The sequence below is a fragment of the Hypanus sabinus genome, chromosome X1, assembly GCF_030144855.1.
Source record: "Hypanus sabinus isolate sHypSab1 chromosome X1, sHypSab1.hap1, whole genome shotgun sequence".
Classification (NCBI taxonomy): domain Eukaryota; kingdom Metazoa; phylum Chordata; class Chondrichthyes; order Myliobatiformes; family Dasyatidae; genus Hypanus; species Hypanus sabinus.
The window spans coordinates 65,771,101-65,787,980 of NC_082738.1; the positions used below are offsets into that span (position 1 = coordinate 65,771,101).

Consider the following 16,880-nt stretch of genomic DNA (forward strand, 5'->3'; position numbering starts at 1 on the left):
ATAATTCCACAGATTCACCACTCTCTGGCTAAAGAAATTTCTTCTCATCTCTGTTCTAAAGAGATGTCCCTTTCTTCTGAAGCTGTAACCACCGATCCTAGACTTTCCCACCACAGGAAACATCCTCTCCATATCCACTCTCTCTGGACCTTTCAATATTCAGTAGGTTTAAATGAGATTCCCCCCCACCCCATTCTTCTAAACTCCAGTGAGTACAGGCCCAGAGCCATCAAACACTCCTCATATGTTAACCCTTTAATTCCCAGAATCATTCTCGTGGAACTTCTCTGGACCCTCACCAATGTCAGCACATCCTTTCTTAGACAAGGGGCATAAAATTGCTCATAGTACTCCAAGTGTGGTCTGACCCTTTTAAACCTCAGCATTACATCTTGCTTTTATATACTAGGCCTCTCAAAATGAATACTAATATTGCATTTGCCTCTTTCACCACTGACTCAACTTGCAAGTTAACCTTTAGGGAATCCTGAATGAAGTCTCCCAAGTCCCTTTGCACCTCTGATTTCTGAAATTTCTCCCCATTTAGAAAATAGTCTATGCATTCCTTGAAACCATGATGGAGAAATTAGCGAACCTTACCGGAGTCAACTGCTGGGAGGTTAGCAACTGCTGTAGCTGCTGCTGCTGCTGCTGGTACAGGAACTGTCTTTGCTGGTCAGATATCTGGCCCAATCCGGAGACACTGCTGTACAAGGGCAGAAAAGACAAGGCTGAGTCATCTGGAGAGAAGCAACTGCTTATATAAAGATGCACTTCCACCCTGGGAGAGGGTCAGAGAGCATTCCTCAAAAGCCAGGGTAGATGTTACATGGAGTAGCTAATGATGGTGAAAACACCTGGAGACTGAGAGGGGTTACCAGCAGGGCACAGACATGGTACTACAAGGAGAGTGAGAAAGAAACAGTTTTTGCAGAGAGAGACAGCCAGAGATAGAAAGAGAGAGAGAGAGAGAGAGATAGAGAAAGGGAGAGGGGGAGAGAAAGAGATAGAGAAAGGGAGAGGGAGAGATAGATAAAGAAAGGGAGGGGGAGAGAGAGAGAAAGGGAGAGGGAGAGAGAGAGATAGATAGAGAAAGGGAGGGGGAGAGAGAGAGGAAAGGAGAGGGAGGGGGAGAGAGAGAGAAATGAATGAGTTACCCCATACTTATTTTATAAAAGACTGCCTGTCTGTCCTTGGCTGTAACCTTGTTTATGTATGAGGGGTGCAGTGCTGGACTGGGCATGTTTCCTGGATCAGTGTGTTGAAGTGTGCATATCAGTTTAATGACAGGATGAGGGTGCTGCCACAACACCCCGTGTGAGGACCTGAAACTCCAACCCAGTCTGTAATCTGCCTTTTCCACTGGTTTGGCTTGCTAACTCTCAACCCCCTCACCTGCCCTAAATCTCTTACCCCACCACCATTTCTCTCCTATAAGCACCAGTACAAACACAGACTAACTAACTCCTGGATCTCCCTGGCCAACAGCACTGTGTACCTCCACCTGAAGGGCAGCCGCAGTTCAAGTCGGCAACTTCCCAAGGGCTGGGCAGTAGATGCTGTGCTAGCTCTTGACACGCACCTTCCAGAAAGAATAAAAATGCCCAAGACTAAAATAAGTGGAACAATTAAATATTAATAAAGTAAGTTTGCATGATCAAATAATCCAGGGTGCCACTCCAATCCAGTACCAACAGAGTGACATAGTCATACAGCACAGAAACAGCTCTTTTAGTCCATCTAGCCCAGACCATAGACACCCATACCTCTCTCATCCATGTACCTATCTAAATTTCTCTTACATGTTGCATCAAACCCACATCCACACTTCTGCTGACAGATCATTCCACACTCAGACCAACCTCCGAGTGAAGAGGCTTCCACTCAGGTAAATATTTCACCTTTCACCATAATCTCTAGCTCTGGTCTCACTCAACCTAAGGGGAAGAAAGGCCCTAAAAAAAATTATAAACTTTTATCAACTTCATTCTCCTACATTCCAGGGAATAAAGTCCTAACCTATTCAACCATTCCCTATAACTCAGGTCCTCAACTCTTGGCAACATCTTTGTAAATTTTCTCTCTACTCTTTCAAGCTTATTGACATCTTTCCTGTAGGTAAAGACCAGAACTGCACACAATACTCCAAATTAGGCCTCACCAACATCTAATTCGACTTAAACATAACCTTCCAATTCCTGTACTCAAAGCCCTGATTTATGAACAGCAACATGCCAAAAGCTCTCCTTACGACCTTATCTACTTCAGTTGGCACTTCCAAGGAATTACGGACCTGTGTTCCCAGATCCCTTTGTTCTACCACACTCCTCAGTGCCCTACGTTCACTGTGTAAGTCCTACCCTGGGTTGTCTCCCCGAAGTGCATCACCTCACAGTTCTTTGCATTAAATTTTATTTTTAGAGATACGGCATGGAATATGCCCTTCTGGCCTTTGAGCCACGCTGCCCAGCAACCCACCCACCCCAACAATCCTGATTTAACCCTAACCCAAGCACAGGACAATTGACTATGGCCAATTAACCTATCTGGTACATTTTTGGACTGTGAGACTGTGGACTGCAGGAGGAAACTGGAGCAACCATGGAAAATTCCTTCTCCTGAAAAGCTGGGGGTGGCAAGACTTGGTTGAAACAATGGCCACATCTGCCCTCTGAGCTCAATGTTAAATGTTCTTCACAGCACATTGGTCAACATTACCCCCTTTACCAACATCACCATCTTACACTACCTGGGCATACTCATTTATATGTGTGTGCAAACTTGTTGCTGTGTTTCTAGGTAAAACATTAATTACACTTCAATAGATTTAAAATGCTTATGTCTTGAGATTGCAAAAAATGCTGTAAAATTTTGCCAAATCTTTTGTTCAGGTGGCTATTCAATAGGGTTCCTTAATAATTCAGTCACTTTCTGTATTAATCAATGTAAGTAATTCAAGAGTTCAAGAGTAGAGAGGTCACGTTGCAATTCTACAAATCTCTGGTGAGACCGCACTTAAGAGTATTGTGTTCAATTCTGGTCTCCTCATTATAGGAAGGATGTGGAAGCTATGGAGAGGGTGCAGAGGAGATTTATCAGGATGTTGCCTGGTTTGGAGAACAAGTCACATGAAGCAAGGTTAGCAGAGCTGGGACTTTTCTCTTTGGAGCGTAGAAGGATGAGAGGGGACTTGATAGAGGTCTACAAGATTATGAGAGACATAGATAGGGTGGATAGTCAGTACCTGTTTCCCAGGGCACCAATAGCAAACACCAGAGGGCATATGTACAAAATTAAGGGAGGGAAGTTTAGGGGAGACATCAGGGGTAAGTTTTTTACACAGAGGGTTGTGAGTGCCTGGAATGACTTGCCAGGGATGGTGGTGGAGGCTAAAACATTAGGGGTATTTAAGAGCCTCTTGGACAGGCACATGGATGAAAGAAAAATAGAGGGTTATGAGGTAGTGTGGGTTTAGTACTTTTTTTTAAGGAATATATGGGTCTGCACAACATGGAGGGCTGAAGGGCCTGTACTGTGCTGTAGTGTTCTATGGTTAATGCTTCAAAGAGTGAACTTAGCTTTTTGAGAAATTACATTATTTATCAGCTACATTCTAAGTAACAACTTTGGATGAACAGCATGTTGCCACTCTACAGCTTAACACACTAACCTTTCTTGTACAACAATCTTTCACATGATCGCGTTCATGAGCAGAGGAATTTTGGGGTCCGAGTTCATAGCCCCCCGAAAGTGGCTACACAAGTTGATAGGGTGGTTAAGAAGTCAAATGGCATGTTTGCCTTTATCAGTCAAGGCACTGAGTTCACAAAATTATGTTGCAGCTTTATAAAAATCATGTTAGGCCACATCTGGTGACTGGAGTATTGCATCTAGTCACGTCTGTTCACCCCATTACAGGAAGAATGTCAAGGCTTTGGAGAGGGTGCAGAAGAGGTTTACCAGGGTTAGGGGGCATGGGCTATAATGACAGGTTGGACAAACTTGGGTTGTTTCCTGTAAAGAAGCGTTGGCTGAGGAGAGATCTGATAAAACGTTTATAAGATTATGAGAGGGACAGATAGAGTAGACAAACAATAACTTTTTCCAAGTGTTGAAATGTCCAGAAGATGTGTATTTAAGGTGAGGGGGGTAATTTCAAAGGAGATGTGAGGGGCAAGTTTTTCTTTTACATAGAGAGCAGTGGGTGCCTGGAATGTGTTGCCTGATGTGGTGTTAGAGGCAGAAACATTAGGGGCTTTTAAGGGGCATTTAGATAGGCACAGGAATGTGAGGAAAGTGTAAGGATATGGACATTGTGTAGGCAGGAGAGATTAGTTCAGCTAGCCATTTGTTACTAATTTAATTGGTTTGTAGAACATTATGGGCCAAAGGGCCTGTTCCTGTGCTGTACTGATGCATGTTCTATGTATAACCATCATTAATGCAGTGAAATATCACATCAACTTTACTAAACCCAACTTGAGATCAAACCATTTAGGGAATATTAGAGCATGTGGTCTATGAGTTCAGTCGGAGATATTAGTTTTAGGGGGCATATAAGAGAGAGGGAGGCTGCCAGGGAGGTGGTAGACATGGTACCGGAGTGGTTAGTGTGACACTTTACATCATAGATGATCGGGGTTCAATTCCTGCTGCTGTCTGTAAGGAGTTTTATATGTTTTCCCCATTTTTCTCCTGGTGTTCCAGATTCCTCCCATATTCCAAAGGCACATGAGTTAGGGTTACTAAGTCGTGGGCATGCTATTTAGCGCTGGAAGCATGGCCACACTTGAGGTTGCCCTCAGAACATCTTCAGACTGTGTTGGTAGTTGATACAAATATGCATTTCACTGTACGTTTTGATGAACATGTGACTTTAGATCATTAATTGATGCCGTAATTTTAGCATTGGTGCTGTCCAAGAGACCAAATCTTGAGAAACACAGAGATTTCTGAGTATATTCTGGAGCAGGTTACAGACTTCCTGGTTCACACAAGTGTTTTTAATAAATATGGACATTGGGATCTATCATAAACCAGTGAAGAGGCAAGACTGGTAGAAAGAATACAAGTCATCCCAAAGGCTCAATACTTCGTGAAGTAAAAGGTTTATAAATTAGCTTTATTTGTCACATATTCATCGAACCATACAGTGAAATGTATTGTGTCAACAACTAACACAGTCTGAAGATGTGCTGGGGACAGTCTGCAAGTATTGCCATACTTCCAGTGCCAACATATGGACCACAACTTACTTACCCTTACTAACCTGTACATCTTTGGAATGCCAGGAAACCAGAGCACTCAGAGGAAATCCACTCAGTCACAGATAAAATATACAAACTCCTTACAGAGAGCGGCAGAAATTGAACTGTGATCGCCGGCACTGTAAAGCATATCGCTAGCTGCTATGCTACAGTGCTAGAAACAAACAAGCGTTGAATTGCAGCTTGAAGCCAGGTGAGAAGGAGAATTAGGGAACAAAAATGTACATCACAGATTGATGGTTCTGTGGGAATTTGAAGGACGAGTTCATCCACTGCCATTAGGGGGAGCTCTGGTTGCAATAGAGCTCGCTGTGATCATCTGGTGGTGGGCAGTGGCTACTACAGCACCTTGACGTAAGCGCCTTCTCTCATTGGCTTGTTAGGTGCAAAGTGGACACATCATGTCCAAATACTCTGAATCTTGAAGGTCACAAAATGGAAACAAAAGATATTGTAGGTACTCTGATGTTGTCCTCAGGAGAGATGCTATCTTATTTTTATTTACAGATACTGCATGGAATGACCCCTTCCAGCCCAACAAGCTGCAATGCCCAGGAACCCACCTGTGTAACACTAAACTAAATACGGGACAACTTACAATGACCAATTAACCTACTAACCGGTATGTCTTTGGACTGTGGGAGGAAACCGGAACACCTGGGGAAACCCAAATGCTCACAAGGAGAATGTACAAACTCCTTGCAGAAGGTGCAGGAATTGAATTCTGAACTCTGGAATGCCCCAAGCTGTAATAAAGTTGCGCTAACTGCTATGCTACTGTGGTGCCCTATGATCTTCTGGAGTTAAAGCTCTTGGTTAAAAGTAAAAGATCCCAAGGAACACTAATGGACTGAGTAAGATTGCTCTATGAGCTAGAATAGAGTCAATGGACCAAGTGGCCTTCCACCCACTGAGGAAACATGGAACCTGAAAAACACATTGTTTGTGCAGCCCAATTGTGTTAACAGGTGATGGAAACTGGTTCAATAATAAATTACAGAAGGGAATTGGGTAAATTAATTCAGGAGAAAAAAATTACAAAGCAAAGAGAAACAGCAGGGATTGGGACTAATTGGATAGCACAAACCATACTGGGCACAGTGGGCAAAGTGGACCGCTTTCTGGGCCAGAAGATTCTCTGAGGTGTTATTTTCTTTATTACCAAACAAGAGCTGGCAGCCTGCTTCATGTGACAATAAGAAGCAACATCTGAATCTCTCTCCACATTCCCAGACGGTCTCACAGATTGTCAGTCAGCTCAGGGTCCAGCTCCTCGTGTTCCTGCACTCTGGTTAAATAGCACTTGAGTTCTAATTTAATTCTGAGCATATAGATCCTCATTTGCATAACTCCGCACCATACTGTTTGCCACGGGGCAGCAATTACTCACTGCTGATAGAAATTCAAATTAAAACACCCAGAGCAATCATCAAACTCCAGAAAGACATATTAAACTTTGATTATTTCAGATGAATCATCAGGTTGGTTTGCTGATTAGAAATAAGACACCTTTTTGAATATTCAGGCTTCTCATGTAATCCTTCTCATTACATTTTTAAAAATTGTACTTGTATATTGGAGATTTGATATGATAGTATGAATATCAATTTCTCCTTCTGGAAAACTAATTCCCCCCCTCCTTCCCCTATTCCCCACTCTAACTTTTACCTCCTCTCACCTGCCTATTTCTTCCCCTGGGTACCCTCCTCCTTCCCTTTCTCCCACGGTCCAATCTCCTTGCAGCTAGCCTCCTCCCCCCTCCCCCACCACCACCTTTTCTATTCTGGCATCTTCCCCCTTCCTTCTTAGGTTCATTTCCATAGATGCTGCCTGACTTGCTGAGTTCCTCCAGCATTTTGTGTGTGTTGCTCTGGAGATTTAACAATTTCATGCTCCCCAGTTTTATATTACTTTGTACATATGAGTGTATCTGAAACTCATATCCTGACTCACAAGTTACAATTGAAGTGGCATGGTTAATAGTTTTAAGGAGCGTTATAAAGGAGGAGAGAACATTAGGGAGGAGACATCTTCAATGGCTGGCATGATAGTGCAGCGTTTAGTGTAATGCTATTACAAGGCCAACAACCCGGGTTCAATTACTGCTGCTGTATGTAAGGAATTTGTATGTTCTCCCCGTGACCACATGGATTTCCTCTGAGTGCTCTGGTTTCCTCCCACACTTCAAATGAGGTAAGGCTTAATTGGTCACAATGGTGTAATTGAGTGGCATGGACCACTGGGCAATTGCCGTGCTGTACCTCTAAATAAAAAGAAACAATCATCCGTCAGCTATTGCTCTCTGACTTACACAGGCTCCAAGTCCAGCAACTGTTCGGTTTCAACATTTATATTTAATTCCCTTTGTGGACTTTGCCACACCTGATCTCCATCACTTTCTACAACCTTCAGGGAGCGCTCCAGTACTGGTTTCCGGAGGATCCCTTGTGGTCTCCATACCTTTCTGGGTTTCAGCCCTAAGCCTGAGCTCTCCTCACTTCCTTCAAGATGTTCTTGAAAATGTAGCATCCACACCAGGGCTAGCAGACTCAAAAACAGTTACTTTTCCCAAACAGTAAGGCTGATTAAATCAACACCTCCTCCCACTAACCTACTCCTCCACACCCCCAACCACCACTACTTTATGATGTTGTATCAGAGCCACTTTTTGTATAGACACTCCTGTATCTAGCGTCACTTTAAGGACATACAATCAATGTATATAAGTATCTTCAGTATTTATATTTATTGTTTATTTATTATTACTGTGTTCTTTTACCTTTTGTGCTGCATCAGATCCAGAGTAATCATTATTGAAACAATTTTGAATCAAAATTCTGTTGCCACTGTGAAATGCTGTGTAATGTTTAACTGGTTTCATGGTGCTATATCAGTTAAAGGCGTTGTATTTAAGCTGAAAAAATGTACCAGAAGCATTAGTTTACCCACATTAACCACCCCTACCCCCACCCCCACACACACATTATATCTCTCCAATAGCTCAAGCACAGAGGACAATGTTGGTGGAAGCCATGCAGAATAGTCTCCAAACTGGTCAAGCAGTAGATGAAAGTGAATGCCCATGAGAAGGAGAGGGAAGGAGATGAACTGAAAGATGAGGCAGTTTGAATAGGTAGGGTTTGCTGTATGTTGTGGTCATTATATTGTTCTTGATTCTCCTGGCCTGTCAGAGCAATGGAAAGCACCGGCCTGCCTTACAAATCCAATAATGAACCCAAAACATCCTTTAGTGAGGAAGACCTGCTGTTTTTCCCCGTTCTGTTCGATGTGTGATTCCAGACCAGCCAAGGTCATTGATGTTATGCAATGATGGGGAATTTCTTTAGCTAGAGGGTGTAAATCTGTGGAATTCATTGCCACAGACAACTGTTGAGGCCTATTCATTGGGTATATCTAAGGGGTGGTTGATAGGTTCTTGATTAGTAAAGGTGTCAAAGGGTTACGGGGAGAAGGCAGGAGAATGGGATTGACAAGGATAATAAATCAGCCATGATGGAATGGTAGAGCAGACTCGAAGGGCTGAATGATTTAATTCTGCTCTTATGTCCATGGCATTATGGATTCAATAGCACAGTAGATATGTTATTGGATTGTTAACAAAGGCCTGGATTATGATCCAGAAACATTCCTTCAAGTCTTATCACAGCAGCCAGGGAAAGCCGAAATGTAAATAATTAGCAAACACAAGGAAATCTGCAGATGCTGGAAATTCAAACAACAACACACACAAAATGCTGGTGGAACACAGCAGGCCAGGCAGCATCTATTGGGAGAAGCACTGTCGACGTTTCAGGCTGAGACCCTTCATCAGGACATGACGAAGGTGAAGGGACTCGGCCCGAAACGTCGACAGTGCTTCTCCCTATAGATGCTGCCTGGCCCACTGCGTTCCACCAGCATTTTGTGTGTGTTGTATGTAAATAATTTGGGAACAAATCTGGCATCTTTACTTGTGATCTTCTAGGAACAACTGGAATGGCATAAAAAAACTAAAGTGATTCACTAACAGAAGAATTAGGAAAGGGAATGAAAGGGCATAATTTTAAGGTGGTTGGAAAAGGTATAGGGAAAAAGTTGGTGGTAAGGTTTTTTTTACACAGAGAGCGCTGGGTGGGTAGAGTGTGCTGCCAGGGGTGGTGGTAGAGACAGATACATTAGGACATTTAAGAGTTCCTTAGATAGGCACATGGATGAAAGAAAAATGAAGGGAAGAATTAGTTTGATTTTGGAGCAGGTTAAAGGGTCATCATGGGTCAAAGGGCCTTTATTGTGTTGTACTGTATAATGTCCTATATTCTATGAAATTTGCCATCCTTACATGGCCTGACCTAAATATGATTTCAGAACCACCAATGTAGCCAATTCTTTGTAGTTCAGAGATAACTTCAAAATGGATAAAAAAATTACTAGCTCTGTCAGTGCCAGAAAGGTCTTTGAACAAATTTATAAAGGATGTAGTCGACTCCTAACTATACCCTGAGATGCGGATGAAAGCCACTGATATTAAGGGAAATGTAGGAATATTAATAAATTCTGGACTTCACTGCAATAGGTTATCGGTTCATTATCACTTTGCTATTAGTAGGAACTTGCAGTCCTGACTTAACTTCCAAATTTGGTATCAATCATTAAGAACCCTCAGCATAAGGGACATGCTCTTTTTTTGTTACTACCAGCTGGGAGGAGATGCAGAGCCTGAATGATTCAAAAACAGCTTCTTCCTTTCTGCCATCAGATTTCTAAACAGCCCACAAACCCGTAAACGGTACCTTGTTACTCCCTTTTTATCAGAATCAGATCACATTTATTATGACTGACGTTTGTCATAAAATGTGTTTTGTGTGTGTGTGCCCTTAACTCCTGCTGGAGTCGTCAGGGCGCCATCATGACAAGCACCGATCTTTTTGGTGATTGCTCATCGTACGGCGTGTCTTGGGCATCTGAAACCTGGCGAAGCCCATCCCTCTCCAGGTTTTTGGAGCCGGCTAGATTCGCACTTGGGAGCCTTCGCTCCGAAGTCCAGCGCTGATGCCACCATGCCAACAGCCGGTGTTGATTTATGACAGGTCTATAGGCAAGACATAAAAATACTAAATGTTACAATAAATCATCATATTAATAAATAAATAATGTAAAAGAGGAATAGTGAGGTAGTGTTCATTGACTCTTCAGAAATATGATGGCAGAGGGTTGCAGGAATGGTAAATGTGTGTCTTCAGGCTCCTGTACCTTCTCCCTAATGGCAGCCAATATGTATATTTATTTTTATTTTTGCAGTTTATAGTTTTATGTCTTTCACGCTTTCTAAGTCAATAATAATAAAACTGATTCTGATGGTCTTCAATGAGAGGGAAGTGACAGGCACCACATAAATGTAAACATTTTTTTTACATGCTGATTTGGGGCTGCCCAAGAAGAATTAATCTGAAACACTTCCTAACTCTCTTCACTGAAACAATATATGTTAGTATTTGATTAGGAACAAATGCACACATTAGGCAGTATTGTTCAAATAAGGTCTGCCTGGTTACTGAAAAATGAGGCAATCTGACCTGTGACAAAGGCCAGCTGTTGGTGGAACATTAATGGGTGCAGACGTATGTGCGAGGGAGTTATGGATTGATGCCACAGATGCAGATGATTGGCTCACGCCATTCAGAGGACCGACAATACCATTGCTGGCCAACTGGGAACCCAGGGGGCCTCCCATCATCCCAGTCATCATGGGTGTAGATGAGAAAGTGGTCGTCGCCGTGGAAACACCGCTGCCCAGGTTTCCCACGCAGGTCCTGGCCAACCCGTTGACTGGCTGCGAAATTCCGGCCATTCCTGGGAGCTGGAGGGAGACCGGACTTTGCTGCAGAAGTGGCAGGGCAGGAGGTGGGGTGCTCTGCAGGGACGAAGATGAGCTGCTTCTGCTGTGGCAACCAGAGTGGAGATCCTGGAGAAAGAGAGAGAAACTCACATAATCCCTTTAATAATAAATAGTAACAACCCATGTTTCTATAAAATGGGTTTTCTACTTTCCTAGAAGTTTGTGCAGATTCGGCATGTCAGCTAAACTTTGACAAGCTTCTATAGATACGCAGTGGAGAATATCACAGTCTGGTCTGGTTTGGTTTCATCACAGTCTGGTCTGTTAACACCAATACTCAAAAATGGAAATCTCTACAAAAGGTAAGAAGGGTTAGGTTAATCTTAGACTAGATTAAAAGGATGGCACAACATTGTGGGGGAAGGGCTTGTAACGTGCTAGGTTCTAGGTTGTATGTTCTAAGTGGTGGATATGGTCCAGTCCATCATAGGCAATGCCCTCCCCCATTATTGAACACATTTAAGGAGAAACGGCCTTTATTAAACACAGAACTTAGAACATAAAAAATTACAGCACAGTACAGGTCCTTTGGCCAACAATGTTGTGCCAACCTTTAAACCTACTCCAAGATCAATCTAATCCTTCCGTCCCACATAACCCTCCATTTTTTATCATCCATGTGCTGATCTAAGAGTCTCTTATATGTCCCTAATGTATCTGCCTCTACTGCCACCACTGGCATGCATTCAATTCATCCACTACACCTGCAGCTTGCTACCACCCACACTGGACCCTCTACAATTCACTTACCAACACAACCGATCGACAGACGACACAGTAGCCACTGCTCTACACACCGTCCTTACACATCTGGAGAACGATGCTTATGTGAGAATGCTGTTCTTGGACTACAGTTCAGCATTCAACACCATAGTTCCATCCAGGTTTGACAAGAAGCTCAGAGACCTCGGCTTTGACCCTGCCCTTTGCAGCTGCACCCTGGACTTCCTGTCAGATGGCCGGCAGGTGGTAAGGGTGAGCTCCCTCACTTCTGCCCCTCTGACCCTCAACATAGGTGCCTCTCAGGGCTGTGTCCTTAGCCCCTTCCTTTACTCTCTGTATACCCATGACTGTGTCGCCACCCACAACTCTATTCTGCTAATTAAATTTGCTGATGACACTACATTGATTGGCCTAATCTCAAACAATAACAAGGCAGCCTACAGGGAAGAAGTCATCTCTCTGACACAGTGGTGTCACAAAAACACCCTCTCCCTCAATGTCGCAAAAACAAAGGAGCTGGTTGTGGATTACAGGAGGAATGGAGACAGGCTAACCCCTATTGACATCAATGGATCTGGGGTTGAGAGGGTAAACAGCTTTAAAGTCCTCAGCATCCACATCACCAAAGATCTCTCGTGGTCTGTACATACTGGCTGTGTGGTGAAAAAGACACAACAGTGCCTCTTTCACCTCAGACAGTTGAAGAAGTTTGTTATAGGCCCCCAAATCCTAATGACTTTCTACAGGGGCACAATTGAGAGCATCCTGATGGGCTGCATCACTACCTGGTATGGGAACTGTATTTCCCTCAATCGCAGGACTCTGCAGAGAGTGGTGCGGACAGCCCAATGTATCTGTAGATGTGAACTTCCCACTATTCAGGACATTTACAGAGACAGGTGTGTAAAAAGGGCCCAAAGGATCATTGGGGACCCGAGTCACCCCAACCACAAACTGTTCCAGCTGCTACCATCTGGGAAACGGTACCACAGCATAAAAGCCAGGACCAACAGACTTCGGGACAGCTTCTTCCACCAGGCCATCAGACTGATTAATTCATGCTGACACAACTGTATTTCTATGTTATATTGACTGTCCTGCTGTACATACAAATTATTACAAATTACTATAAATTGCACATTGCACATTCAGACAGAGATGTAATGTAAAGATTTTTACTCATGTGTGTGAAGGATGTAAGTAATAAAGTGAATTCAATTCAATTCTGTGTAAAAGACCTATCTCTGATAAACCCTCTATACTTTCCTCCAATCATCTTAAAAACTATGCTTTTTTGTATTAGCTATAGCAGCCCTGGGGAAAAAGCAGTCCACTCTATCCATGTCTCTTATCTTATACACCTTGTTGGAAACCACTGATTTTTTAATAATACTCCTTATAAGAATTGTGCTTTCCAACAAATTCATGCATCTTCACACTCACTGCCAGAAAGCAGTATCACAACTAACTGATGGTTTATCACCATCCTCATTTTTCATTGGATAAGTATTAACACATTACCCACATGATATAATTGAGAGTTCTTCTGTCACACAAGTCACCTCAAGGCACCCTGGAAGCATCTTCTCCTCTGCCATCTGATTGCTAAATGGACATTGAACCCGTGAACACTACCTCACATTTTAAATATATATTATTTCTGTTTTTGGCACAATTTTTAATCTATCAATATATGTATACTGTAATTGATTTACTTATTTATTGTTTTTTTTCTTTTTCTTCTATATTATGTATTGCATTGGACTGCGGCTGTTAAATTAACAAATTTCACGACATGCCTGATTCTGATGTAACTGTTTTAATTATGTAGCCTATTAGTTCATTCCTATCTAAGGAATTTCTTTATCTTATCTATAAAAGTGATAGATTTTTCAGAAATGCCATCTTGGCTTCTTTCCTATATTTATTCCTTTGTCTTACACCTCTTAGCATTGTTTCTCAGCTCTTTATTTAGTATACAAGTATTTTTCTACTCAATAAACAGAAATCTTAGAATTAAGACTGCTCATTATTCTTGATGCCCGGAAGAATCCTAAGGATCAGAAAATAAACGGAGATGCAATGTTACCAAGTTACCTCTCACCTTCATTCAATCCAAAGAGAAAAGCCCTCGCTCACTCAACCTCTCCTTATAAAACATGCTCGCTATTCCAGCAGCATCCTGGTAAATCTCCTCTCCACCCTCTCTAAAGCTTCCACATCCTTCCTATTATAAATAGACTATTTCAGAATCAGGTTTAGTATCACAGGCATATGTTGTGAAATTTGATAGATTTTTATATCCAGAAATTTTTAAAAAAGTGAGTGAGTGTTCGAGGGTTCAATGTCTATTCAGAAATTGGATGGCAGAGGGGAAGAAGCTGAGTGTGTGCCTTCAGGCTTCTGTACCTCCTTCCTGACAGTAACAATGAGAAGAGGACATGTCCTGGGTGACAGGGGTCTTTAATAATGGACGTCGCCTTTCTGAGACACCTCTACTTGAAGATGTCTTGGATACTACAGAGGTTAGTACTCAAGATGGAGCTGACTAATTTTACAAGTTTCTGTAGCTTCTTTCGATCCTGTGAGGTAGCAGCCTCCCCCCCCCCCCCCACCATACCAGACTGTGATGCAGCCTGTCAGAATGCTCTCCATAGTACATCTGTAGAAGCTTTTGAGTGTTTTAGTTGACAAACCCCAAATCTCCTCAAACTCCTAATGAAATATACCAGCTGCAGTAAATTGACTTTGTTTAGTGTACGATACCCTATTGAATAATACACACTCCTCCATCTTCTTCTCCCCACCTCCAACTTCAGAGAGTGATACAGTGTTGGCAATAAATATCATGCAACACAGAAGTTGGTCACTAGTACAGAATTCAGCAGAAACCTCTCGGCCCAGAGAGTGGAGTGTGTTTGAGGTGGATTAACAGATATATTAAAGGGCAAGCTGGAAATGGCAGAAAGAAAGAGGTGAAGTGAAGAGGGGCCAGCGGGAGGAAACTACTGAGGAGCACAAACAATGTTCTGGGCCAGCTGTAAGGCATCAAAGGTTATGGGAGAAAGCAGGAGAATGGGGTTGAAAGGGAAAATAAACCAGCCATGACTCATTGGGATTAATTCTCTTAAAATGCCACTGAAACCCAAAGTAGGTTTTAATGGGATTATAAGTGGGTTCTGTAAGGAGATTGTGCATTCACCTGTGGTTACGTTTCCTCCGTGCACTCTGCTTTTCTTGAACATTCCAAAAAGGTATGAGTTTGTTAGTAAGTCATGGGCATGCTATGTTGGTGCCGAATGCATAATGATACTTGTAGGCTGTCACCCCACCCCCATCCCCCAGCACAACCTCGGACTGTGTTGGTTGCTGAAGCAAATGACATATTTCACTGTATGTTTCTTTAAAACTAATCTTTAAATCTTTAACAGGAGAAAGTTGTTTAATCATCAGAGCCTGTTGCACTACTCAATCATATTGTGGCTGACCTGAAGCTTTTGACAAAATTGCTTGAGAGAAATGTTTTAATATTTTCATTTAGACCCTTCATTTGAACTACTTATTCTAAAAATAAATCCAGCTGTCTTTCTCGCCTGTGTAAGGAACGACTTACTGATATCACTAATATGTAGTTTACACCTCCTTGTTCTAGGGTCCTCCAGGTGACTGGGACTTTTATTTACTAAGCAGGGGGCTGTCTCATTAGTGGTGTGCTGTAATAGGTCACTGTATCATGCTGCAGAAGGCTATCTCTTTATACTGCTATACTGTAAACTGTAACATGTCAATGTCTCGTGCTGTGGAAGGCAACAGATCTTCCCCGACAGCTTGTTAAATACCTCTGATGATGCAGAGAGAGAGTTCTCAGTTATGAAGCTGCTCTTCGAAGGAGGACTCTTACTGCTGTTCAGCAGTTCGGAGCTGCAGGCTGTACCCAGAAAAAAGAGGGAAAATGAACAGATTAATTGGGTGGTTTATTATTATTGTCCAGAGTAACACACACCAAATGCAGGGGAATAAACAATTGATGTTCAAAGTAAGATTTATCATCAAAGTACATATATTTCAGGTTCCTTAAGGCTGTTATAACCGGGGGTGGTAATGGGGATAAGCTCCCTCTAAATGATCTCAAATAGCCTTTGACAACCAAATCCAGCTCCTTGCCTTCGCATGTGGCTTAGCTACTAAGCCCAGGGGACCATTTCTAATGACAAGAGAAAGGGCCAAGGCAGGTCACTGGCACCTTAAGACCAATTGACTCTGACAGATGGTGTTCATCAACCATAGTTGGCAGCTCATCTAGAAGGAAATCTCTGATCTTAAACCTCCGCTGCCTTGCAGCTATGCCCACTCATGGGAAAGGCATTGGGAGCAAACCCCGAGGAAAAATCTGGAGGTGGAGTCCCTAAGGCAGTCCTACATTGAGTTCAACGCTAACTGGCAACTCCTGCGACGCTGCCGGTGCCAAACTGTATCGGTCTCTGCTGTCCCTTTGGGTTCATCAGCTGCGTGGAGAGGGGGAGCTTGCTACATGGGCAACAGCTCGCTCTCCATATTGTATTGTCCAGGCTTGTGTATCTAGACAAGCTAGTATTCAACACCCACGGTCAACCTTGACCAATGGAGGTCTTCGAATACATATACGCCACCATATACAACTCTGAGATTCATTTTCTTGCAGGCATTTACAGTAAATACAAAGAAAAAAAACAAACATAATAATAATAAAAAAATAAATAAGCAATAAATATTGATAAAATGAGATTAAGAGTCCTTGAAAGTCAGTGCATTGGTTGTGGGAACAGTTCAGTGTTGGGGAGAGTGGTATCCCCTCTGGTTCAAGAGCCTGATGGTTGAGCAGGTAATAATTGCTCCTGAACCCAGTGGTGTGAATTCTAAGGCTCCTGTATCATGGTAGAGTGAGAAGAGAGCATGGAGCATGAGAGCACCTTACAACAGCCGTCTGTGGTGGCGCTGACACCCTTCAGCAGGAC

General features: G+C 42.7%; 1 protein-coding gene across 6 annotated transcripts in view; it reads right to left on the reverse strand.

Annotated features, from left to right (window-relative positions):
* Positions 1–16,880, reverse strand: part of LOC132384979 (protein AF-10-like) — a 379,099-nt gene that overhangs the window by 39,184 nt on the left and 323,035 nt on the right. For all 6 annotated transcript variants that reach the window (XR_009509047.1, XR_009509048.1, XM_059956683.1 and 3 more), the window contains 3 exons: positions 15,726–15,814; positions 10,841–11,229; positions 601–706 (listed from right to left, as the gene is read on the reverse strand). Coding sequence is in view for 4 of the 6 variants with exons in the window: in XM_059956683.1 (XP_059812666.1) it covers positions 601–706; positions 10,841–11,229; positions 15,726–15,814 (584 nt within the window). In the remaining 2 variants the exon portion in view is untranslated. The remainder of the gene's footprint in view (positions 1–600; positions 707–10,840; positions 11,230–15,725; positions 15,815–16,880) is intronic.